Raw genomic sequence first — 27,569 nt, 5'->3', positions numbered from 1 at the left:
TAACCATAGTTAATCAGTGAGAGTGTATATATACACTATACTGCCAAAAGTATTCACTCACTCATTCAAATCATTGAATTCAGGTGTTCCAATCACTTCCATGTTCACATGTCTATAAAATCCATCACCTAGGCATGCAGACTGCTTCTACAAGAAGAATGGGTCGCTCTCAGGAGCTCAGTGACTTCCTGTTCCAGTGAATTCCTGTGCAATAAGACTAAACATTTCACAGACAGCTGTTAGTGGTAATAGAACAGAGCTGGGTTAGCAGATACTGAGGCGCATAGTGCACAGAGGTCGCCAAATTTCTACAGAGTCAGTTGCTACAGACCTCTAAACTTCATGTGGCCTTCACATTAGCTCAAGAACAGTGTGTAGAAACCTTCATGGAATTAGTTTCCATGTATACCAGGCTTACATCAGCAACAATGCAAAATGTTGGATGCAGTGGAGTAAAGCACACCTCCACCAGCCACTAGAGCAGTGGAAACATGTTCTCTGGACTGGCGAATCATGCTTCTCTATCTGGCAATCTGATTGATGAGACTGAGTTTGGTGGTTGCCAGGAGACGGTACTTCTCTGATTTATTATGCCAAGTGTAAAGTTTTAGGGAAGGCGGATTATGATGTGGGGCTGTGTTCAGGAGTTGGACTCGGCCCCCTTAGTTCCAGAGAAAGAAATTCTTAACGCTTCAGCATACCAAGACATTTGGACAATTTCATGCAGTTCGGGGAAGACCCCTTGTTCCAACACTCCAACATGGCTGCACACCAGTGCAAAGCAGGGTCTGTAAAGATACGGATGAGGCCCTCTCGTTCAAACATCAATGTGTAAACTGCAAATGGTGGGCCAGCATCGAGTATAGGATGTCAGTAAAACTCACATGTGTGTGAAGATACAAAAACTACACTGAGATAAATTAAATTATGTTGTCAATACAACGAGCTTAATTTGTTCTTGTTCTACAACTAACACATATGAAAATATGATTAAAGCCCAGCGATGATAATGGACATGGTTTTCACTTCCCCTTCTCAGTCAGTGCTGCTTACCGCTCCAAAAGGTCCTGATTGGATTTGATATAATCTGACAAGCCGGCCAGGTCTCACACACACACACACACACACACACACACACACACACACACACACACACACACACACACACACACACACACACACACACTTATTCCAGGTCATCTGATACACACAAATGCACAAGCTTCTGCAGACTCACTAGCTGACTTAAATGTATGACTCTTCATAATGCAGCAATACTAGACAACTTTACGGACTAAATTCCAGGATGTAAACAAAACGAGAAGATGGAACAAGTCGTAAATGTGGCAGTTTGGTGCAGAAGATTTGCCTCTCGTCCCTCTCACCAAAGCATGGTAAGTAACCTGAAAATAAAAACAATGACAGGCATAACAAGGAACACCTTGTCATAGTTAAATACTGCAAATAAAATTAGATAGACATGAAAAATGAATTAGCCGCAGCTGAGTAAGAGTAAAGTTGCAAAAATCGGATGAAATCCACTGCTTCTTTAAAACGTCTCAAGCACAAGTATAAACGTGTAAAATTCACACACCGAGAATCTGCAAAATCTGAGTACTAAAATCCTGTTATAACGCTATGAAATATGAGATATTTGAGAGCCAGGCCACTTGGATTTATCTTTTTGTGTTCATAGCACTGATAATAATTTTACACGAGGATTATGAAACAGTACAAGGTCACACCAGATAATCCTGTTGTACCCAGCTGATAAACTGTTGACATGCTTTCAGGTATAGTTACATTAAAACTCAAATATCTGTTACTGGAGTTTTTACTAACTAACCTGGTTGAAGAGAAATTTGCTGGCAGGTATCTTCTTCTTTAAAATCAGTAAGAATGCATTATATTTTAAGATGTCACTGGTGTGTAGAAAACAAAGTCAATAAAATCGCATATCATGGACAAATAGTACAGAATAAACTCCCCGAAGAAATCTGTAAGGATAAAGTAGCATCCAGTAAATTTACAAATGCAGTAGCTGTAAGTACCCAAAACGATCATTACCACCGCCTGCAAACCATGTCCACATGTGTGAACATCTGGACATCCTTGATTGCATGTTCAGTTTTTGTAGTTACACTGTAAAACACGGACTCTGGAATCCCTCTGGCAATTTTTTTTTACAAAGGCTTGTTAATTACAAATTAATTAAACTTAGCTTTAAGCAGTTTTTAGACATCTTTTTTTCCCTCAAGTATTTGAGGATATAATGCAAAGAGTTTTCTTACCCTATTTAATTCGTCTTTAAAAGAAAGAAAAAGAAAACAATTAATATAATGTTCTGAATTAAACACCTGCAGATGTAAGGTTTGATGGATGGATGAAATGAATAATCCAAGAAGAAAAAACAAACCAAAGCGCAGAGAGAAGGACACGGGCTTCACAAAGAAACCAGAAGGACTGAACAGGAATACGAAGAGAACTAGCTCAGAAACAATAAACAATTGAAACTAATTAGTGGTCTGCAGGGAGGAAAACAGGCACGCAAGTTTAAAACACTGAGGATGGGATCATTTAAAGTGAAACTATACACAAAACTACAAGCTCAGACTTCCTCAGCTCATTAGGTTCAAGTGATATTCAGAAAAAGACCGTTGTCTTTGTGACTGAACCGTTGCTTTCTTGGTAATTCAATCTAATACTTTTCTTTATTTTTAATGTTTTCTCAAATTTATTAAATTAACTTACATTTAAAAGATTTATAAGTTATGTCACCATTTCTCAAGCAAGACAAAATTATTTAGGTTACAGCTGAGTGGAGAAGAGTAAAAAAAAAAAGTCTCATTATTGTCCCACAAAAGCATCAATTTCCTCTAAGTCAGAACTAAACTTGATGAGACTTGGAGTCAAATATCCTCAAACCTCTACAAAAGACAATCTAGATGGAAACACTGTATAACATTTCCCTGGTGCTTGCTGAATGTTTTTGAGGAAAGGAGCTCAAATGACAGGCTTTTCTTTCTTTCACTCATCTAAATTTTAGGGAAGCAACACTTTCACTTTCAGACTTTCCTCACCAACCTTCCTGTGAGCCTTGAGATGCGACAGCAACGCCGTGCCTTCACCTCCTTACCTCAGACATGGAAGAAGACACCAGAATCATCTCCTGATTTCTGCCTTTCCTACTCTGCTTTTATAATTAAGTCATCTCCCTCAGCTCATCCTCCTTCCTCCTTAAATCCATGTTGCTGCGCTCCAAATCTTCCTCCTTCCCTCACACCCCTTTCCTTTTGTGGCTTGTTGAGGTTCCTCTTCATCCTCCTGGCCTCCTTGTGCTTACTGCCCTGTCCAACCCAGGCAGCTTGGTTTCGGGTTGGAGTGGTGGGGCCCTGGGGATGTGACCCTCTCTTTGCCAAGGCCCTTCCCAGTGTGGCAGCACAGCTCGCTGTCAATCGCATCAACAAGGATGCCTCACTGTCCTATGCTGTAACATTTGAGTATGCAGTGCTGCAGGTACACAACTGACCGAAGCTCCACACATGATTCACTACTAGCATTATATTTGCTGATATACATGAACCAAGTACATTAAGATTATGGGCTACTCAGCAAGGAAAGCTTTGTTAGCAGTGTTGGGGAGTAACGGAATACATGTACCGCTGTTACATATTTAAAATACAAAATATGAGTAACTGTATTCCGTTACAGTTACTGTTTAAAAAGGTGGTATTCAGAATACAGTTACTTTTTTGAAATAAAGGGATTACACGGCGGTCTTTTCCTGTTTCATATGTTAGGCTATGGTCTCTCTATTTTTGGTAATTCCACGCCGATGGAAACCCAAACAAAACGCACATTAAGAGGCTCTAATGCCTGTGTCTCAATCTTGCGTCTCATAATGATGTGAAGAATATGAAGTGTTTAATATGAAGGCAGTAGGCAGAGTGTTACAGGTATCGCTGTAAAGAATGTAGCCTCATGGGCAGTGTAGTCCGTGCTGCAGGGAGAGTGGACTGCCATACCTGTTATGTGTCTGTGAGCGCGAGGAGGGAGAAAAAGGAGATTGGAAAAGTACGAGCTGTCACTGAGAAGAAACAGGAGCTGGAAGCATGTAAATATAATAATAACCACTGCAGCCAAAAAGAGAGCCTGACGAGCTCAGTTGTAAGTAAGCTATTAAGACTCGACTGTACACCGTGTTCGTGTTTTCCTCCGAAACAATACTTTTCGTTGGAGCAGCCTTTCAAAGCCTCTCTCTGTCTCTCGCTAGCAAAGTTGACCCAGACAACAAAGTAAAGCTAGTTTTGGCTACAAGCCCGACACAGAACCAACGTATTAGCCAGAGGTCCCTTTACTACGGTTCAGAGCCGCGGACCTGTTTTATATACGCGCAGAACAGTTTTCTATACAAGATCGCTGCAAAAAGTGCAGCCTAATGTCCACCCAACTGTTGCTCATTTTATATTAATATTTAAAAATGTAGTATGGCGAGTAACCTTCAGTAATCGTAATAAATCACACAGCAATAGTACATTCATGTAGTTGTAAAAAAGCATGACAATATATTAAGTAATCCAAAGTATTCAGAATACATTACTGTCATTGAGTAACGTAACGGAATATGTTACAAAATACATTTTGGGGCATTTACTCTGTAATCTGTGGTGGAATATATTTTAAAAGTAACCTTCCCAACACTGTTTGTTAGACAACCAAAGTTAGCTTATTTAGCTAGCAACATTAATCTATAAATTAAGCCAAATAAACAAAAAAAACCAAAACAGGAACAAGCATTCAGAAAGTATGCAGAGGCAAAGAACACCTTATATTAAAGAAATTGCTCATCATTTAAACAGTATGCCACTATAATTTAACTTTGCATGTGCTATGCTGTTGAGTAGCTTTAACACTGGAAATCTTGAACAAACCTATATCCTTGCAAATATAATTTAGCTGCTCTACACTGCATGAAAGAAAATTGATGCATGGCTGTTTCAAGTTAATTTACCTTGTTTTTTTTCTGGCTGGTTTGTTTCAGTATTAATTTTTGGATTATTGGACATTTTTTTCAGGAGCCATGTGAGACATCCAGGGCACTGGAGGCATTTGTGGGTTTCCACACCAAAGCTTCAGGCTACATTGGCCCAGCCAACCCAGGCTACTGTGATGCTGCTTCAATGCTGAGCAAAGGCTGGAATAAAGTAAGCTGGAATGTGTCTACTACGCATCTTTAACACATCAGGAAGAAAAACTAATCATATTTTGCTGTGATTTGGTCTCGTTACAAACCCTTTTTCTTGTCTACTGTAATCTTCCAGGCACTGTTTCCTTGGGGATGTGTTGGCTATGAGTTGGATGATGTTCGCAGCCATCCGACTTTTGCTCGCTCGATGGCAAGACCTACCTGGGTCCTACTTAGTGTCATGAGCTACTTCAGGTGGGCTCACATTGGCATCATCTCTTCCTCTGAGGACATCTGGATGGAAACAGCAACCAAGGTTTGAAAACCTTTGTTTTCACATTTGGACTCCAAAAACAGCCACAGGTTTCTGAATGCTGCCTAGATACCTAGAAGAGTTACAACATCAAATACCTGATCATAAAGCCAAGACTATCAGTCTTTGAAGTTTTGTCTAGGCCATGTTTCTCTATCATGTCCAGGTGGCTGACGCCTTGAGGAGCCACGGCATGCCGGTCAGACTGGTCACTTTTATGGAGAACACACCTCACGGCATCAGACGAGCTCTCACCAAGGTCCGCAAGATGAGTGAAATACGAGGTCAGTATTCATTTATATTCATTTAAGTCTCAACTCACTTGCGCTCAACTGGATATTCGATGGTCAAGTAGTCATTTCTGTTATCATCTTCATTGACCCTGACCATCTGATGATGAAATTTATGTCACTTGCACCTGAGTAGACATTTGCAAACTAGTGGATTAGCGAAATCTAAATGAGGGTTTACGCAATCGAGTTAGTAGGAAGTACCTTAAACCTAAATTTCTTATGCAACCCTTGTGGTTGCATAAAAACTTCCAGTTTTTTATGGTCTGCAGGAAAACAGTTTTCAACTTGCTTGTGCTACAACCTTAGTAAACATTTTCCTGATTATTTAAGGACTCAGTTGCTAGTGTCATATCAGACTGAGTACAATATGAAATTTTGATAATTGAGCTCATTTTGATTATAAAGGAAGGAAATGCATATTGGCTAACAATTTGTCAATCAGTAGAAAAACATTTACTTTTTTTCACATAAAGACAATGTCAGTCAATGATGAAACATGTCAGATCTTGATGTTCAGTCTCATTTCTCGTCCCAGTTGTGATCCTCTGCATGCACTCGGTTCTGATTGGTGGCACAGCCCAGAGGCTTCTACTGGAGACGGCCTACGATATGCAGATGATTGATGGCTCTCTAGTGTTTCTTCCTTATGACACACTGCTCTACAGTCTGCCCTACCATAATGTGACCTACCCAGCTCTGAAGAGAAACAACAAACTGCTGCGGGCCTATGATGCCGTGCTGACCGTCACCATCGACTCACCCCGGGTGTCGTTCTACGAGGCTTATAGAGAGGCCATGGAAAGAGGAGAGGTGGCGAGTACGTTGAAACCCCAGCAGGTGATGCACGGAAAGAGATTTTAATACATTAAGCATTGTCTTTCTATTGAAGACATTGCCATAAGCAAAGCAGCTGAAGTTGACATCTCTGTGTGTGCTGTAGGTATCGCCTCTGTTTGGTACCATCTACAACTCTGTCATCTTCATGGCTCATGCAGTGCATCGGGTTCGGGAGTCCAGGGAGTGGATGTCTGGAGGAAATTTGGCACGACAGAGCCAAAACTTGGCCTTCCAGGTAATGAGACACAGCACTGGGTCTACTTTTTTTATGCCTAATTCCTTGCTGCTGTTGTAGGCTTTCCATCTATTTCAGTTTCTGAACCTGGTTTACTGTACAATATAACTCTAAAAAGTTACTTTTCTCAATAGGTAATATAGTGCATTTCTGTATTAAATTATTTAATAAAATAGAATAGCCTATATGATAAGATGAGAAAGATCTATACAAAGGATAAACGGACGTACCCCTTTTTTTTTTTTCTTTTTTTTTTTGCAGGGCTTCAGTCACCCAATTACAACTAATGGGTCTGGAGCAGCTCTGCTGGAATACCTCATACTGGACACAGATGGAATATCTTGGGAGCTGAAGCCAACACACAGGTATTTAAGAGCTGAGATTACATGTTTAGTGTTTTATTGTGTCTGACTAGGAAATGAAGGAATGAAGGCAAGTCAAGAGAAATGCTGTACTAGTGCAGATACCATTCAAAATTAACAACTGATCTAACTGACTAATGACAGGGTCGACATGGAGATTGGTATGGTCCGCTTCCTGGGTAAAGACATCCATTTCCCTCGAGGTTATGGACCCAAGAAAGACGCCTCATGCTGGTTTACTCCAGGAGTCATCTGCTCAGGAGGTGAGGATGTAGCAACTTTGACTTCGTCCATTGGGTTACTGCTGTGAAGCTATAGGCACCAACACCACAAATACAATACATTCAAGACTGTGTTTCAATGACTTAAATGACTAGCCTATTAAAACTCAACACTTTCCTAAAAAGGCATAATTTTAAGCCATTATAAAATAATGAAATAACAATAAAACGGTTGAGTTACACAAAAAAATCCTAACCCTTAAAATAGTTGTTGAGGAAATTAGCTAAAAGAAGCAAAAACCTGTATTTTTCTGCGGTAAGGTTGGACATTTTAACAGAGGAGTCTATGGGGCTTGACTCATGAAGGCAGCCCTTTGTGGCCATTTAAGGAACTGTAAGTTGCTGCTTGGCAAGGACCAAGCACACATCTATACACAGTATGTCACGTTGATCTCTGTGCTCTGGATGTTTCAGTGTACATTTGATATATTTAAGAATGATACATGACACTTCAAACAAATATATAAATATATGTGCAGTTCCAAGAAAGTGTTTGTGTTTTGTTTCAAAAATTTCATTACAAGTATTTGTACCGTTGGAAGTGTCATACCTACTTCAAAATTGAATTTAAACTAACAATTAAAATTAAAGCTTTGACAATATAAGCTAGTAAATGTTTGCATCTAATTACAGATTTTTTTAAGATAAAATTTGTTTTTCGACTTCTTCTTCTCTGTTCCAGGAGTGGATTTGTTCTCAACCATAAGTGTGCTCCTTGGGGTGATTGCTGCCTTTATTGTTGCTGTGCCACTAATTTACTGCATCAGGTACAAAGATGTCTTAAAACATGATGTTATTGAATATTAGTATAAATTAAAATCTTTCCAGGTAAAAACTTTAGAACTTATCATCATGTAGCTGTTTTTCTGATATCTCCATGCCTCAAGCGTTAACTTTCATCAACCTCCCTTATTTCCATCAGGCGACGGATAAATCAGATCCGGCTGGTCAGAGGTCCCAACAAGATTTTACTTACACTGGCTGATGTCACATTCATAAACCCATCGCTTAGCAACAAGGTCAGCCTCCGTCTACTTAGAATTCTGAATTCTTAATTTAACATTTTCCTGTATTTATCCAAACTGATAATATTGCGTGATGTAAAGTTGAAACCGACTGACAAATAATTTTCTTCCTCTCTGTAGAAGCTGAGTCTGGATGACAGTAGGACTAGCGGCATGAAGAGCACGTCTGAACGCAGTCTTGCCTCAACGATTTCCACCCAATCGCCAGCCACCTACGAAAACTCCAACGTTGTAATTTTTGAGGCAAGGCCATCCATTTATGAGCTGCAGTGCAACAGTTTCAAAACTGTACAGAAATAAAACAGTTACAGATTGCTCCATGTAACTCATGCAGCATTGGTCCAGCATGGATGTGCAAAAAATACTAAAATTAAATTGATTTACATGGCTTAAAAGCCTAAAAAGATGTCTAAGTATTTGCGCTGTTTGGTGTTTTTCTCCACTAGGGGGACTGGGCGTGGCTGAAGAGACTTCCTTATGGGACATTTAGCAGCATCAATCCCAAAACAAGTGATGTGTTTGAACTGGTACGTGATATTGTTACATGACAAAGTAGATATTTTTTTTAGTTTAACTACTTTTTTCATAAAGACAACATCTGACAACCTCCCATGTATCCTTAATTACATGTTTTGAAAAAACCTTAGTTTACATGATTAAAGTCGTGGTTTGGCGTCCATTAGAGTAGTTTCTGGGTTTCCAGCTTCAGGGATTTCTCTTAGTAGGCTTTCATGGAGTAAAGACTTAAATAATGTCATACATTTTTACCGAGAACCAGAAAAAAATGTCAGTGCACTCACTGCCACCATGAACATGAGTATGAGGTTCTCAGCTGATGACATGGTGTTTTGTTGCAGAGACAGATTCAGTTATACCTTCTTCTTGTTGTAATCCTTGGTCTTATAAGCCCAAAAACGTGAAAATTAAGATGTTTCTGTCTGCAGATGAAGGACATGCGTCATGAGAACGTCAACCCTTTCCTTGGCTTTTTTCATGACTGTGGCGTATTCGCCATTGTGACTGAGTTCTGCTCCAGAGGCAGCCTCGAGGACCTGCTCCTAAACGAAGACGTCAAGCTCGACTGGATGTTCAAGTCATCTCTGTTGCTGGATCTAATTAAGGTGAAAGGCAGATAGCAGGAACACGAGTATTTTTTGGTATTTTTTTTAGACAAGGAACATATCCTTGTCTGCAGTCAGGATTAATCAAAGATTTTTAAAATGTTATACTTTTAAGGGTATGAAGTATCTCCATCACCGTGGAGTGTCTCACACTCGTCTAAAGTCTCGCAACTGTGTGGTGGATGGACGGTTTGTCCTGAAGGTTACAGATTATGGCTACAATGAGGTCCTAGAGGCTCAGAGGTTCCCTTATATTGAGCCACATGCAGATGGTGAGACAAACTATGCAACAGGAACAGTTACTTGAAAAAAGCACTACCAACCTGTTTTTAAAATAATGCCCTCATCTTTGTGCAAGAGTTACTTTGGACTGCTCCAGAGATCCTGAGGAGTGGCCAGGCAGGACTACACGGGACTCTACCCGGTGATGTGTACAGCTTCGCCATCATCATGCAGGAGGTGGTGGTGAGAGGGCCTCCATTCTGCATGCTGGACCTGTCTGATAAAGGCAAGAGAATAGCTTCACAATAATAAACCTCCCAAAGCTAGTAGAAACGCACAAGTCCAGACTCAGAGAGATTAGACAGCTTCAATTCTTGACAAGATTAGATTCTTCTATGAAAAGATTCCTCCAATTTAAAGGTTCCAGCAGGCAGAAATCTAGAGTGAACCTGTGAACATAACATGCAACTTAGCAAAGAACCAGTTTTAAATTGTATCTTTGGGTACTTGGGTACTAGCAGCTTAGTTTGTTCCCATTTCTTTGGTTGAATGTACAAAAAATTCAAAAGACATGAGGTCAGGAGAGAGGAGCACATTGTGTTTACAGTCATCTATAAGACACAGTAGGGGCTCTTTGTTGCTGCACTTCAGCCAGTGGATTTGGAGATCTTGTCAAAATTGATGGAATTATGAATGCAGAAAAGTACATTCAGATTTTGACCACAATGCAATACTATCTGGAAAACATTAAAATGGCAACATTTTCATTTTCCGGCATGATAATGATCCCAAACACACTGTCAGTGCAGTAAAAATGATACCTGGATAGAAAAACGCACAGTGGAGCACCCTTAGTCATGGATTTAGTCATTAGTCATTAGGGCCTGGACCTTAACATTGTTGAAGCATTTTGGGATCATCTAAAGGCAGCCAACATCCAAAAGAAGAGCTTAATATGTCCTTCAAGAGATCTGGAAAACTATTCCTGAAAACTACTTAAAGAAATGACAAGAAGGCTGCCTGAGAAAGTTGAGGCTATGTTGAAGAATAAAGGTGTTCATACCAAATACTGACCTTTAGGCTGGTTAGAACTGTACAAGCTCTGTTTCTTTCTTATATACTGTATTTCTATGTATGTTTGCAGATGTTTCAATACATCACTGCACATATGTTCTTAGCCAAATGGGGGAGGTGTAAAGTTGATCAAAGTTGTTTCCTTCTGGATCAGTTTACTTACCAGTACTGGCATCCTCATTTAACTGGTGTTTCTGTGTTTTAGAAATAATAGAGAAGCTGTGTAAGCCTCCTCCTCTGTGCCGTCCAGTGGTCAGTCCGGACTATGCTCCAATGGAATGTATCCAGCTGATGAAACAGTGCTGGAATGAACAGCCAGACAAGCGGCCGGTCTTTGATGAAATCTTTGACCAGGTAGGGCTATTACAAAATATACATTTTTATTTTGAGAAAATATGTTTGAAATAATATTAGAAATAATTTCTTGGAGAACTCTGGTGGGTTTTGAGGATGTCGATGTTCTCATTCCAGTTCAAAAACATCAACAAGGGGAAGAAAACCAACATCATTGACTCTATGCTGAGGATGCTGGAGCAGTACTCGTCTAACCTGGAGGAGCTAATCAGAGAGCGGACAGAGGAGCTGGAGATAGAAAAACAGAAGACAGAGAAGCTTTTGACTCAGATGCTGCCTCCGTAAGTAATTATTTTCAATGGTATAAAGATGAGGATAATGCTGTTACCTTTACACGTTATTTGATACCTGGCTCTTTCCTCCTGTTTACCTGGCCACAATCACACTTATTTTCACTTTTTTTTTCCAGGTCTGTGGCAGAGGCTTTGAAGGTGGGCGGGACAGTTGAACCAGAATATTTTGACCAGGTGTCACTGTATTTCAGTGACATTGTTGGCTTCACCACCATCTCAGCTAACAGCGAACCCATTGAAGTGGTCGATCTCCTCAACGACCTCTACACCCTCTTTGACGCCATCATAGGAAACCATGATGTCTACAAGGTGATAATCTTTTATGTAGTCGTACTGTGGCTTCTGGTATTAAATCTCATCACATGACACTGATGCTTATTCATTTCTGATCTCCTCCAGGTGGAGACAATAGGCGATGCTTACATGGTAGCGTCAGGTGTTCCAGTTCCTAACGGCATCCGACATGCCACAGAAATAGCCAACATGGCTCTTGACATTCTGAGTGCTGTGGGGACCTTTAAAATGAGACACATGCCTGATGTTCCAGTGAGGATACGAATAGGACTTCACACAGGTATTAAAGCATTAGTGCAATATGTGAAGGAGGGTTTTTAGTTGTACAGTTGTCAGTATAGAGTAATTTGAAGTAATGTACACTTCATGGTTATTTAAAATGTAAGCATATATGATGTGTCAATGATTTTTAGCATTTTTATTGGCACAAAATTCGATAAACTACCCGAAACCCAAAGCCATTGACTTTTAACCATTTAGAATATGGATACAGCTACTTTGCTGTCACACAAGTTTCCCTCTGAAGCCTCAATTTGAACCTCTTGGCTGTTGCCAACTTGTCATCAAGGTAGACATATGTAAAAGAGGACCCTCCTTTATTATTATTTTAGTCCAAACTGAGCCATAAATTATATGATTTTCAGTGAGACTTCAAATTGAAGTCATAAACTCATCACAAAAAAATGTACTAACTGACTCACTGGCAAGTTTATTAGGTTAAATATCTAATCAGCCAATCATGTGGCAGCAACTCAACACATTTAGACAAGGAGAAATTGTCAAGTTGACCTGCTGTGTACGTATGTGTTGTAGGTTCGTGCGTAGCAGGTGTTGTGGGTCTCACCATGCCTCGCTACTGTCTGTTTGGAGACACAGTGACCACTGCCTCTCGTATGGAGTCCAGCGGGATGCGTAAGTTGCTAATCTATAAACGAAAAAATCAGTAGATGGATGAAATAACCAGACATGAACGTGGACTTGTTGTGAAGTCACCTTTCTTCACCTGGAAATGTATCTTTTAAACATTTATCTGTTACAGCTTACAGGATCCATGTTCATCAGAGTACAGTGAAGGTCCTCCATGAACTAAATCTTGGCTACAAGTTGGAGTTGAGAGGAAGGACAGAAGTCCGGGTACAGCCCTTAAACACAAAATATGGGTTTCACCATTATGATCAGATGAAGTGAAAATACAGCCTCTTATAGTTTCTTTCTATATCTTTCTCAGGGGAAAGGAATAGAGGAGACCTACTGGCTCGTAGGGAGAGATGGGTTTACCAAACCCCTGCCTGTTCCTCCAGACCTCAAGTCTGGGTAGGGATAAGTGACTTTTCTCCTTCTCCTGTGTTACTCTGCCTCTTCCTTTTTACCCTCAAGAGTACTGCACTGGTCCATCCACTAAAAACAATTCCCATGCTTGTTTTAGTGTAAAAACAGCAACACATCATGCCAAATTCTCTCACAGATAGAAATTTTAGTGACCATTAAATTATGTACAGATGGTTATTGTTGAATGTGAAAAATTAAACAAACACAAATAGGGAATGTAACATTGCATTTGGGATGATGAAATAAACACAACATATAGAAAAATCCAAATAATTCAGGTTTATAATAAAACTTAAAAAAAACCCTTTCAGTTATTAATTGCTGTGTGTGTGATGACGTTTGTGTAAAGCTTTTTTAAGATTGGTCCAATTGTTGGGGAGCAAATAGTTTACATAAAGACATATACAGACATGCGCCATGACCATAATAGTAAGAAGTGCAGGTCAAACCCTACCTGACCTTTTGAGCTACTGTTATTTTAATTTAAAGACTACAACAGGAACCAGTTAATTTGGAGGGAATTTTTCAAAATAACAGCTCCTAGTTTGTTCTGAAAAGTTTACAGAAATATATCAGATTTTCAAAATAAATGACATCAAGTAGTTATTAATGACAGCTAAAGCAAAACAAAAACAAAAAATACCCAAAACAAACAAACAAAAAAAACCTTGCCCATCTACATTATAAATAATTCCACAGACTTATCAAAAGTATGAAGCTGAAATTTATTTTTAAAGCTGCTTTCTTTAAAAATGGACAGCAAAGAATAAAATGTGTTGGCTTCCCTATCCTACATGTGTTTGCAGATGTCTTCAACCTTACACAAATTATGACAAAGGTTGCACCCACTCCACCAAGATTGTTTTCTCTAACCATTTCCGAGTATCATCATGGGATAATTCATAATTTCGACAGCAAAACGGCACCAATTTAATGTCTCTGATGCGGAAGAACAGAAATTACTTCTGGTACCCTGGGATGATTTATCGGATTTCTGATAATTCACTGGAGAAAACTTCAAAACGTATATTTTAAAGGGTCCTATCATCATGTGAGATCAGTCAAAATGTGTTTAGGCTCATTGTTAGCAGCTCCTAGTTTGATTCCAGGCCCATCTTCTATTTGTGATTCCTTCCTCAACTTTCTTAAAAGTTTGAATGTGAGAACCCGAACCATCCGAACAAAGCAAAATAAGCTCTTTAAAAAGGAAAAACTGAGAACAGTGTTTAGATTCTGGCTGGAAAAGCAGGTAGGGGAACTGAGTTGCTCCAAACATACTCTTAAATGTCATTTCATCAAATCTGAAAAGTCAAACATAATTACTAATGTTTTCTGTCCATGGTGGTTAAGTTTAGATGCAAAAACTGGATGAAAGGTTGAGTTAAAAGGAGAAAACACTGACTGCAGGTATCCATCAGAATTAATATTGCAACTGTGTCACTGCTACTAACAAAACCACAACTTATAACTTACAACACATTTAGGTCATTTCAGACATTTGGAAAAAAAAAACCGCTTACTTTTTGGAGTACGTAGTTTTATAGAAGTTTTTACACATTCACATTTATTCCCATTTACAGCTGTGAGTTTGTTGGTAATGGCTTGGTGTGCCTTGTTCACTTAAACTGTACACTGAGCACAAGATTTCAGCCTTACAGCATTACAGGATAAAGCTGTGGACCTAAGCAGTGGCTATTACTATAAATCCACCTGTCAGCTAATCTGTTCTTTGGAGAGAAAGCCAAGCCATTGCAGGACTACACTGTGTGCGTATGTGTGTGCTGTCATCACGCTGTTCACTTCATCTCAACAGGCAAATGGCCCATGGGCTGCAGATGGCCGAGATAGCCCAGTACAAGAAACAGAAAGCCGAGAAACAACAACAAGAACAACTTGCAAAGAAGAAAAACTGAGGTAATGTTATGCATTGTAAAAAAAATGTATAACATTACTGGCTTGGTTGGCAACGTTACTCATCATTGGGCAAACATATGTTGGGGAATGAACTGTCTCAGTGCAGTTTGTTTGCATTTGATTGGGTCTTAAATGTGACACCTTCAAAGTTACACAAGAAATCTTAGCCACAGCATGAAGCAGCTTGTCATATAAATGGGAATCTGGTACAATAGCTCTTTGAGCTTTTTCAAAAAAAGGCCTGAGCCAACATATATGTTTCCCAACCAGCTGTTGAGCGGTTGCTGGAGCTTGCTTGCTGGTCCTAAAGATGATGTTCTGCCAATAACCTCCTTGCAATTGCTTTGGTCACTACCAGATTGCCTTGGTTACCCATAGTTGGGTTGGCAACCCATAGTTACATGGAACTCATCAACTTGTAACTGCAAACACTTTTTAACAAACCACCAAACAGTAATGAAACTTTCAAAAATAAGTTGTGCCTTAGCACTGAAACCAGCATATTTCAAAAGGAGAAACTTATGGTCCCAATTTCTAATTTGTCAAGTCCTGACTGGGGCCTATTTATTATGCCAATCATTATTACTTGAGAATTATTGATCATACAAAAAGCCTGCAGACATGAAAAAGTGGTTAGGAAATCTAATGTTTGAATAAATTTCTTCTGTTCATTCATTTTACCGTTACACTGTTACTCATATCTGATGTGAAGTTTCTTGCAGCTTAAACTAAACAAAAGATTTCCTGTGGGATTTTGAAGTCGGTCAAGAGACAAATAAATGCAAACAAAAACGGCAATATCTAAAGACAGTTCAAGGGAGAGATGTGGGGATTTTGTCCATTAAATACAGGGAGTGCAGAATTATTAGGCAAATGAGTATTTTGTCCACATCATCCTCTTCATGCATGTTGTCCTACTCCAAGCTGTATAGGCTCGAAAGCCTACTACCAATTAAGCATATTAGGTGATGTGCAACTCTGTAATGAGAAGGGGTGTGGTCTAATGACATCAACACCCTATATCAGGTGTGCATATTTATTAGGCAACTTCCTTTCCTTTGACTTGACAGGCTCAGAAAAGTCAAAAATAGTGAGATATCTTGCAGAGGGATGCAGCAGTCTCAAAATTGCAAAGCTTCTCAAGCGTGATCATCGAACAATCAAGCGTTTCATTCAAAATAGTCAACAGGGTCGCAAGAAGCGTGTGGAAAAACCAAGGCGCAAAATAACTGCCCATGAACTGAGAAAAGTCAAGCGTGCAGCTGCCAAGATGCCACTTGCCACCAGTTTGGCCATATTTCAGAGCTGCAACATCACTGGAGTGCCCAAAAGCACAAGGTGTGCAATACTCAGAGACATGGCCAAGGTAAGAAAGGCTGAAAGACGACCACCACTGAACAAGACACACAAGCTGAAACGTCAAGACTGGGCCAAGAAATATCTCAAGACTGATTTTTCTAAGGTTTTATGGACTGATGAAATGAGAGGGAGTCTTGATGGGCCAGATGGATGGGCGCGTGGCTGGATTGGTAAAGGGCAGAGAGCTCCAGTCCGACTCAGACGCCAGCAAGGTGGAGGTGGAGTACTGGTTTGGGCTGGTATCATCAAACTCCATCGGGTTGAGGATGGAGTCAAGCTCAACTCCCAGTCCTACTGCCAGTTTCTGGAAGACACCTTCTTCAAGCAGTGGTACAGGAAGAAGTCTGCATCCTTCAAGAAAAACATGATTTTCATGCAGGACAATGCTCCATCACACGCGTCCAAGTACTCCACAGCGTGGCTGGCAAGAAAGGGTATAAAAGAAGAAAAACTAATGACATGGCCTCCTTGTTCACCTGATCTGAACCCCATTGAGAACCTGTGGTCCATCATCAAATGTGAGATTTACAAGGAGGGAAAACAGTACACCTCTCTGAACAGTGTCTGGGAGGCTGTGGTTGCTGCTGCACGCAATGTTGATGGTGAACAGATCAAAACACTGACAGAATCCATGGATGGCAGGCTTTTGAGTGTCCTTGCAAAGAAAGGTGGCTATATTGGTCGCTGATTTGTTTTTGTTTTGTTTTTGAATGTCAGAAATGTATATTTGTGAATGTGGAGATGTTATATTGGTGTCACTGGTAAAAATAAATAATTGAAATGGGTATATATTTGTTTTTTGTTAAGTTGCCTAATAATTATGCACAGTAATAGTCACCTGCACACACAGATATCCCCCTAAAATAGCTAAAACTAAAAACAAACTAAAAACTACTTCCAGAAACATTCAGCTTTGATATTAATGAGTTTTTTGGGTTCATTGAGAACATGGTTGTTGTTCAATAATAAAATTATTCCTCAAAAATACAACTTGCCTAATAATTCTGCACTCCCTGTAGAAAGTCCTCTTTTTTTATCACTGACAAAACTCAGTTCTTCTACTTTACAAGTTTTTAAAATGAAAATGTCACATGTGGACCATTCACCACATCACTGTTGTCACTCGAAATGTTTGAGCTAATCATAAACTTAATTTTTTAAAATTTCATCTGTTTAAGGTTCTTACCCCATCAGAGGGAAATATTCCCAAAGCAAGCTTTTCGTTTAATGTGGTGATGTACCGACACCAACTGACCTGGGCTGAAATGTGAAATCTGATATGTCATGGTGCTTCTTCATACATGTCTACAGTACAGATGTTTTATTTTCATTAGTGCACCTCTAAATTGACTATGTACTGAGGAAACACCACGAATGTCTATATAATTGTTTGTATTTATGACCTTGTCTGTATAGATGTTATTTCCAATGTTTACTTCCTTTTTTTCTTTTCTTAAATGTACAGTCATGTGAAAAAGAAAGCTTTCACAGGAGTCTATGCAGTTGTGTGAAATCTATGTTTTGCTTGTGGTCACTGTCCTGTTACATTATCCATATAGGGCCAAACTTTATTTGTCAGACAGATTTCCTGACACCTCTGAAATACCTTGGTATACAGAGGAGTTCATGGTCAACTCAATGACTGCAAGCTGTCCAGGTCCTGTGGCTGCAAAACAAGCCCAAATCATCACCCCTCCACCACCGTGCTTGACAGTTGGTATAAGCTTGTTTATGCTGATGTGCTGAGTTTGGTTTTCTCCAGACATGGCACTGTACATTATGGCCAAATATTTCCTCATTTGGTCTCATCTGTTCAAAGGACATTGTTCCAGAAGTCTTGTGGTTTACTCGACTTGGAAACTTAAGCTATTCTTTTTAGAGAAAAGGTATCTTCTGGCAACCCTTCCAAACAAGCCATACATGTTGAGTCTTTTGCTAATTGTGCTGTCGTGAATTTTAAGTTTGAACTAACCGAGCCCTGTAGAGTCTGAGATGTAGCTCTTGGATTTTTTGCAGTTTCTTTGAACATTGAACATGATCTGACCTTGAGGTGAATTAGCTGGGGTGTCGACTCCTGGGAAGACTATGACATTGTGTTAACAAGCACCTGAATACTCCAGACCACCAAACTACTGAAACTTCCGCTCTCTGATACTTCCCATTGGAAGCAGTGTACTTAGTTTGTCGCAGGATTTCAGAGAGTCCTGTAAAAACTTTCTGTTTCGCATGATTGTACTTGTTGTTAATTCCTGTGTTTCAAACCTTCCAAAATGAACTAAAGCCATCAAGAGACTGTGAAGAAACAGTTACTATAACTTCATGCTCAAAGTTTCTACTGTGTTGAAGATATATAGATACAGGTTGAACTGGGGTTGGCCTATGCTTTCACGTATTACCAGTTTGTAATTCTAGAATTCAAACTAAGCCATTAGGAGCACATTGCTTTTTAAAATGGCAGCATAACAAAGCCTCAATAAGGAAATAGGTGTAGCTAGTTAAAGTTAAAAAAAAAGCAGCAGTACACACCCAAAAACATCTAAACACATAACAGTAATTAGATTTTGCAGATGGTAATTGCATAAAGTACCTTTAAAGGTATTGTTCAACATCCTGTTAAAAAGTCAGATTAATGCTACTTTAGCAATTTAGCTAACTAATATCTGGTTAGCTAAAGTGAGCTAAACAACTTGCTAGGCTATGCAGATATTAAAAGATATGAAAATTTTGCCTAACTTTCGAAAAGTCATCTATTTGGCTGTTTTAATTAATAAAACAGTTTTTGTTCTGGTTCCAGACCTAAAGCTAAGCTATGCTAATCACTACCTGACTATAGGTCTTATATGGATACGAGTGTTAGTGATTTCGTCGTCATAGCGAGAAACTAAAGAAGCGTATTCCCCAAAATGTTTCATTTTTTCTTTTATATCTTTTTTGTAATAATTTACTCATAGCTGAAGCTAATTCCAACATTAAAAGAAGTAATCTTTTCCCATCTTGCGTTAATGTTCTGTTCATCTTTCCTTTTTCTTCCCCCTTTGATTGCTTCTCCTCTTCCTCTCAGCACCAGCATTTGCATTCCGAGGAAGCAGTCGAAGGACATGAAGCTAATGTTTCACAAGGCAGTGAAAAAAATCTCGCACGTCCGTGTCGTGACGCAGCTCTACATGCAAGAAGACGACGACAACGTCATGATGACGCATCACTGAATGACCTGTAACTCATGACTTTGCCTCAACTGGACACCGGACAGTATCTCCAGCCTCCGCGCTATTCCAGTGGGGAAGAGCAATAGAGAAAATGGATACGATTACCATCTTGAACCTCCAGGGACATAAAACATGAAACTCTTTATATCCTCACTAAAATTTGATGGTGATTTTCCACAGAGGGCAGTTGACAGGAGGAGGATGTGGCTAGTGAAAGTATCATTTCAGATTGTGTTTAAGTCTGTGTGCATTAGCGGCTTGAGCCAGGAGATGTAGTCCAATATGGAGCTATGAATAGAGGCCAGCAAGTCTAGACTCAGCAAAGCAGGGATCTGCAGAAGCTGTCTGTCAGCAGCTGAGGGGCAGAGCTAATCCAAACATCCCATTCCTTGGTTTCTGTCTGAAGGAGGAAGAGATGAGGAGAACCCTGCATTTGTATTTGAATAAATACTTATGTTTAGGTACTTGCAGTCCCTACTTGTAATTAGAAAAGTGAAAGGAAGTGAGTCATTGTCAGCAATGGCAGATTATTTGATTTTTTTCAATTTTTTTCCAAAAAATTTTTCCACCAAAATCATATAAAGGTAGTTAAAGGTTAAATCTTAAAAACACTTTTTTTGTTTTACTGCTAATATAAAACCCAAAGATATTAAAGTTACAATAAAAAAACCTAGGAAACACTTGGATTTGGATTATTTTAAATTATTAATTTAATCTTATGTTACAAAGGAAACACTCCTAAAATTAAAAGTCTGGATAAGGAGCAATGGTTATTCTGTAGTGTGTTGGTGCCCCTCCAACCAATGTTTATCACCATTAGCTTATAAAAAGAATAACCTACAAAAGAGTTCAGAGGCAGCTTTTATTACTTAACTACAAAAAGATATTGCCCATGTTAGCTGATTTTACCCTTCAAATCACCAATTACTGGTGTCTTAAATAATGTGAGGTAAAACTTTACTAATGCTTATTGCAGTACCAATGCCCACCTCCAACATCTGGTTTACCTTCGGTTACTAGAGCACACACAGAAAAGATTATTGGCCCTCATAAACAGTAATTTCTAATATGGACAATATGCTTGGTAGAAACTGAATGTAAACCACTGAACCAACATCATTTGACCAGATTATTTTAAATTGAATGTTTTACATTATACATTTCTAATAAAAAATTACATATACTCAAATTGCTTAAAGTCAACATTTTGGGCATAAATATTGTTTTGAGTGTGGTGATTGCAATGATGCTGCATGTAGTTTTTAAAGGTAAATGTCTACGTTAGTTAAGTCGAGCACTGCCTTAGTTGTTACGATCAGTTTTAATCTATGCAGGGTTCACTATGTTGGCATGCACTACTTCTTCTTCTGAGATTTTCCATCTTGAAGCTGTTTCCCTTTGTTTACCAGAGTTTTCCTGAAATAAATGTTACATATGTTTGTTCAAGTTCAGTTTACAGTTTAATTTGTGGTCATATCTAAAACCAGTGTTAACTGGACTTTTATCTATCACATTTGTATAACCCAGTGACTCCAATAAAGTTTTTATGGCTTCTAAATAGGTACATACACTATATTTCCAAAAGTATTCATTTGTCTGCCTTCACAGGAATATGAATTCGAGGGACACCTCATCCTGAATACAGGGTTTACTATGATCATAGCCTTTGTACCTGTAACAGCTTCAGCTCTTCTAGGAAGACTTTAAACAAGGTTTTGGAGTGTTTATGGGAAGTTTTCCTGGCTCACAGTCTCCACTTTAATTCATCCTAAAGGTGTTGAGGTCAGGACTCTGTGCAGGCCAGTCAAGTTCTTCCACACAAACTCGCTCATCTATGTCTTTATGGACCTTGCTTTGAGCACTGGAACACAGTGGAACAGAAAGGGCCCACCCCAAACTATTCCCACAAAGTTGGGAGTACGAAAAATGTCTCAGTGTGCTTATGTGTTAAGAGTTTCTTTTACTGGAACTACTCCCGAAAAACAACCCCACACCATAATACCCCTTCGGCCAAACTTTGCACTTGACACAATGCAGTCAGATGAGTACATCTCCACTGCTCTAGAGTCCAGTGTATGCATGCCATACACCCCTGCATCCAACTTATTGATGAGGTCTACAAAGTTAGAGACGATATCGAGGTTGGGTGGTGGTGCTTGTTGGCTGGGTATGCAGGAGCTGTCAGCTGTAAAGTCTGTGAGGAGAACTGTCACTATCCTGAATGCACAATGGCCTGGAAACCATAAAGACCTGGATGGCCGCTAACTTTCTGCTTCTTAATTCAGATAAAACTGAGGTTATTGTACTCGGCCCTGAAAATCTTAGAAATATGGTATCTAACCAGACTCTTACTCTGGATGGCATTACCTTGGCCTCCAGTAATGCTAAGCCTTGTATGAAGCTCCTTGGCCATGGAAACCTATTCTATGAAGCTCTCTACACACTGTTCTTGAGCTAATCCAAAGGCCACATGAAGTTTGGAGGTCTGTAGCATTTAACTCTATAGTGAGTTGCCAACCTCTACACACTATGCACCTCAGCATCTACTCACACTGCTCTGTGAGTTTTGGTATATCCTGCCCACACAGGAAATCGCTCTGTCAATCAGTGACATATGTGTTTTTAAACAAGCCTACAGTGCCCTCTAGTGGCCCACTGTAGCATAAACTCAAAGGGTTTTTAAGCGATAGTACAGATGGTGTCCTGGAGGCTTTGGAGGATTATCCTTGCTCATCCTCACTGTGCATGTGTGGTCTAAAATCCATAAATTGTTAGACAGCTTGCCACTCCCACTTCTTTACACACACACACACACACACACACACACACACACACACACACACACACACACACACACACACACACACACACACACACACACACACACACACACGTCACTATAATCACTCTACAGCAGGAGTTCCTGACATTCATGGTTTGAATACAGTCATATGATGTATGACTGTATGTTATGGTTTGGGGCTGCATCTCAGCCAGTGGTGTTGAGGATCTTGTTGAATTTGATTCAATTATAAATGGATCTGGAAAGTGCCTAGTTGGCTGTGGCTTCATTTTTCGACATGACAATGATCCCAAATACACTGGCAGAGCAGTGACAGCATACCTGGATAGAAAAACACACAGTGAAACAGCATCAGTCATGGATTGAAGCCCAGACCTCAATATTATTGAAGCAGTGTGGGATCTAAGGCATCCAACATCCAGAGAAGAGCTTTGAATGTCCTTTAAGAAACCTGGAGAACTATTCCTCAAGGCTGCTTAAAAAAAATAGAAGAAATCTTCACCAAGAGAGTTCAGGCTGTGTTGAAAAATAAAGGTGGTCATACCAAATACTGACTTTCAATCTGGTTACAATTGTAAACTCTGCTTTTACCCTATATACTACACTTTCCATGTGATTTTTCCGTATATTCCTGCATGTATTTTACATTTTGATAGAAAAATATAAAGAAATAAGGTGTGGCAGAAGACTTTTGCGCAGTACCAGTATCAGAATTACTTCACAGCGTTGGTAACATGCCCCAGATTGTCCCACACAAGCACACCCTTCCACCTACATTTACTTTTTTGATATCTGGTGAGCCAATCTCTGCAGTTCTTTGAAACTTCATAGGCAGTGGTTAGCTTTGCTAATACATCACAAAAAATCACAAAAAGTACTAATATGATTTTTTCAGTAAATGAAAAGTCGGTGTATCACCACAGTTCTTACAACGGATCCAAAATGAGAAAACAAATGCACAAAATGTAATAATTTTATCTCAATTTATCTCGAGTACCTTTACCGACCTACACTTCCAGCTGGTTTCTTGTACTCATCAGGCTTTTTGAGTATCAGTGGCTCAAAACCTTTGGACTGAGCTGCTGTCACCCCTTCATTTTATTGATTTAGATTAGAGGAGGGAACCACCAGACACCCCACAGTATATTATCACAATACTTCACTGTGATTAGATAGTGATTCTTAACATTTTGCAACATGCTGAGCATTGAAATAACATGTATTGTGATTTATCACATTGTTTTTTAAACTGTAAACTTTGTCTGTTTTATCCAATAAGATTACGTTATCTGACTTCATTTCACTTCAGTAACGGTGACAAATCTTGAAAAATCCCAATCTGTAGCGGTCTTCATAGCTCATACATTCTGTAGGAATAAAACCAGCTGGCAGCCAGTTGAGTCGAGTCGCTTCAAGTTGTTCTCATCAATATAAGGCTCTTTCAGGCTGATGAAATCATGTTGGAATCTGTGACTGCAGTCAGCCTGAGTCAGACTGCAACTGTTTGCAGAAAGCTTGCCTCCTGTCAAGCGACCTTTGCAATCACCTTGCAGTCAAAAGTGGTTGTGAGTGCGCAACACCCTCAAGCTCTGGGTAACCTGAATTCGAAAGTAGCTTCGTCAACCTAAGTGTGTCCAGTGCAGTTTTTTTGTTTGAGTCGGTTTAATGTAAGTTTTTCTTGGTGTCTGATGTTGTATTGTTCATGTATGCATGTGTGTTTTCGATTCCTCCATCAGACAGCGAAGACTACCCGGCATGCTGCTGTTATATACCAGGCTATAGAGCTGCTGATTACAGCCGTATCAGTTTGTTTGTGGGGGACGGAGGCGTTTTTATAGATTATGGTATAGTAATATAGAATGAGGAGAGATGTGGATTGGAAAGATTAGAGGACACTGAGGAATGGGAGATGGTCAGATTACCAGGACCAGACCAGGATTAGTCATGTAATGGGCCCATCTACTGCATCTATCATGCAGTAGATGGTTGCTGAAAGCTATGATTGTTGAGAACTATGATTTGGTAGAAGCCACGTCATGTTAAGTTTAAATATATATATAGAATACAATGAAATGCTTGAATCCAGAGGGATATTTTCAGAATAATAATGGATTGGATTTATATAGCGCTTTTCAAGGCACCCAAAGTGCTTTACAATACCACTATTGATTCACTCTCACATTCATACACTGGTGGAGGCAGCTACAGTTGTAGCCACAGCTGCCCTGGGGCAGACTGACAGAGGCGAGGCTGCCATATAGCGCCATCGGCCCCTCTGGCCAACACCAGTAGGCAAGTAGGGTAAAGTGTCTTGCCCAGGGACACAACGACCAGGACAGAGAGCCCAGGGATCGAACCGGCGACCTTCCGGTTACAGATGCGATTCCCAACCCCCTGAGCCACAGTCGCCCAGAAACCTTAAATATAAATAAAAACTAGAGTTCAAATAATATGTCAGAAAATAATTAGTGTAATAATAATTCAGGGATCCACATAATCTCCTGTTTGTGTTCACAGTACTGAGGATTGAACTTAATCCGTTATCTGCGCTCAAAGGTGCCACAACTCTTTTGCGGAAACGGTGTGATCTCACTTTGATAGTAACACGCATTAATCATCTGCAGCTCAACGTGGCAAAGACCAAGGAACTGATCGTGGACTTCAGGAAGACCAGGAAACACTTGACCCCTGTTTCAATCCAGGGGGTCAGTGTTGACATTGTGGAGGACTATAAATACCTCAAAGTATACACTGACAAACTGGACTGGGCTAAAAACACCACAGCACTTTACAGGAAGGGCCAGAGTCGTCTCTATTTTTTGAGGCGACTGAGGTCCTTCAACATCTGCCAGAAAATGCTGAGGATTTTCTATGAGTCTGTTGTGGCCAGTGCGATCCTCTATGCTGTTGCATGCTGGGGGAGCAGGCTGAGGGTCGCAGATGCCAACAGACTCAATAAACTAATCTGTAAGGGCAGCAATGTTGTGGGGATGGAGCTGGACTCCCTCAAGGTGGTGTCGGAGAGGCGGATGCTGTCCAAGATAAAGACAATGTTGGATAACACCTCCCACCCACTCCATGACATGCTGGTCAGTCACAGGAGCTCGTTCAGTGAGAGACTGAGATTACCGAAAAGCACCACTGAACGACACAGGAAATCATTCCTGCCTGTGGCCATCTCCCTGTACAACGCATCCACTTAACACACTGGTTACTGCTACAGCTACACATGTTTCTTTTCCAGCTATTTATTTATGAGTGACTTATGTATGTATATATATATGTATATATTGTACTATTCTTAGTTAATGTATTGTCTGTCTTGTCTTAATGTTGGTTTATAATGGAGCACTGTAACAAAAAATAATTTCCCCCAGGGATCGATAAAGTATTCTGATTCTGATTAACACCAAGAAGCTTCACTTCCCCCAGGGAAATTTATCTCACAGGGTAACTGACATCAGGTCAGTGAAAATCCTGCAAAACATTGAGCAAAAGCATGGAAATGTGGAACAGAGGGATGTTTGGGGAAAAAGACAACAGTTTGGACAACAGTGTGATTCCAAAGAAGCAACAATTTGTCTGTTGAGAATGGTCAAAGTCATAGACACACACTGGTTTGTAAAGTGTCTGTTAGCACTAGCAGGAGCCTTTTGTGAATAATATGTGATGTAGCACAGGAAAGGCTGCTGAAGATCAAGTGCAACCAGACTCAGTAATATTTCCAGTGTCTGTTATCTGAAGTTCCCCATCTGCAAAAATCTCTTAGAATGTCTGAAAAATGTTTTGTTTTTGTTTTTTGAGCAGTTTTTGATGTACGAACTCCAAATAAATGGCGTGCTAGTTTAGCCCAGGTCCTTTTTTTAAAATCAGATATTGAATCTTTTCTTATTCCAGCATTCAAATGGACAAATAATATAAAAAAAACACTTAGTGTAGAGCACAAACCAGGCTGTAAATGTAATGTTCCTTTCCGCTGTAAAGTTGGGCATTTTAGAATGAGAGTCGGTGGACATGATGCACTTCTGGAACCAGCCTCTAGTGGACAGTAGAGGAACCGCAGTTTTGTTACGCATTGTCTTTATTTTCCGACACTTTACTGACAATTTGCTGTGATGTACGGTTTGGAGACCAAATTAAGGAGACAAGGCTGAGATGTTTTGCACATGTGCAGAGGAGGGGTTGTGGACAAAGGATGTTGAAAGTGTAGCTGTCAAACAGGAGGAAAAGAGGAACAAAGGAGGGTTGTGGATGTGGTGAAGGACGACGTGCAGGAAGTTGGAGTGATAAAGAAGAAAGAAGGAAAAGTGTTGAAATGCCAGTACAATAAAAATAAAAGCACATTTAATCAGCAAACTTGGCTGCTTTTTTTTTCTTATTCGATTGTTTAAAAGGCACCAGAGCAAGAACGTTTATGTCTCCATTGAACAGGACCCCACAGAGATGAAAGGTCCAATGTGTTATACTTTCAGCATTATCTTCACACTAAGTTGCCACCACTTTGACACAACTGTTTATATCACAAAACAGCATTAAAGCAAGCAGAACTGAATATCAGCAATTTGCTCCCAGTTCAGTTAATACACCGACTCTGTGTCTGTTTAAATTGCAGCAGCAGCAGCAATGTCGCAACTGTGCTTGTTCTGAAATAACAGGCTGAGATGATAACAAAGGGAAGCATGCTTTCCTTTGTGTTTCCTCTGTGTGTGTTTCAGCTTTGTTGGCTCTGCTCCTTTGTTACAACCACAATAGCGGCAGAGGATTTACTGCAGGGTGCAGTCCTGTCCAGCAGAGGGAGCTCCGTCACGGTAACTGTCAATCAAGACAAAGCACTTCAGCCTGTCATCAAGAGGGTAGAAACAGGAGAAACAAAGTAGGCACCGATATTTAAGCTACAGATTTATGATGAAGGACATTTTCAACACAGTTCTGTTATTCTGAATGCTTCGATGTTTTCTACATTTAATAACAAGCCAAATAGTTGTTTGTGCTCGTCCTATTCTTTCCTTTGTTTGTTCACCTGTCAGCGGGAACACATGGAGTTCAGCGTCTTGCCACACAGCACTTTG

At 39.8% G+C, this 27,569-nt stretch overlaps 1 protein-coding gene across 4 annotated transcripts; it reads left to right on the top strand.

Moving 5' to 3' along the window:
- Window positions 1–1,126: 1,126 nt before the first annotated feature.
- Window positions 1,127–21,267, top strand: gc2 (guanylyl cyclase 2). 4 transcript variants are annotated; one of them, XM_026162577.2, is made up of 25 exons: window positions 1,236–1,394; window positions 3,047–3,516; window positions 5,076–5,204; window positions 5,322–5,501; window positions 5,665–5,782; window positions 6,327–6,628; window positions 6,732–6,863; window positions 7,125–7,228; window positions 7,370–7,488; window positions 8,189–8,273; window positions 8,429–8,525; window positions 8,652–8,774; window positions 8,978–9,058; window positions 9,476–9,652; window positions 9,768–9,924; window positions 10,011–10,160; window positions 11,154–11,302; window positions 11,420–11,583; window positions 11,712–11,904; window positions 11,995–12,169; window positions 12,703–12,801; window positions 12,929–13,023; window positions 13,118–13,203; window positions 15,032–15,132; window positions 19,553–19,691. In XM_026162577.2, exons 2-24 carry the CDS (start codon window positions 3,103–3,105, stop codon window positions 15,129–15,131), a joined length of 3,429 nt encoding a protein of 1,142 aa, XP_026018362.1. In that variant the 5' UTR covers window positions 1,236–1,394; window positions 3,047–3,102; the 3' UTR covers window position 15,132; window positions 19,553–19,691. The 4 variants fall into 4 exon arrangements, with proteins under 4 accessions (XP_080148265.1, XP_080148271.1, XP_026018362.1 ...); XM_080292139.1 differs by lacking the exon at window positions 15,032–15,132 and having other exon boundaries at window positions 1,127–1,394; window positions 3,361–3,516; window positions 19,553–21,267; XM_026162576.2 differs by lacking the exon at window positions 15,032–15,132 and having other exon boundaries at window positions 19,553–21,267.
- Window positions 21,268–27,569: the final 6,302 nt, after the last annotated feature.

Source organism: Astatotilapia calliptera, chromosome 3 (genome assembly GCF_964374335.1).
Source record: "Astatotilapia calliptera chromosome 3, fAstCal68.1, whole genome shotgun sequence".
Lineage (NCBI taxonomy): Eukaryota > Metazoa > Chordata > Actinopteri > Cichliformes > Cichlidae > Astatotilapia > Astatotilapia calliptera.
The sequence above is the reverse complement of the archived record's forward strand: the minus strand, read 5'-3'. Positions and strand labels throughout refer to the sequence as shown.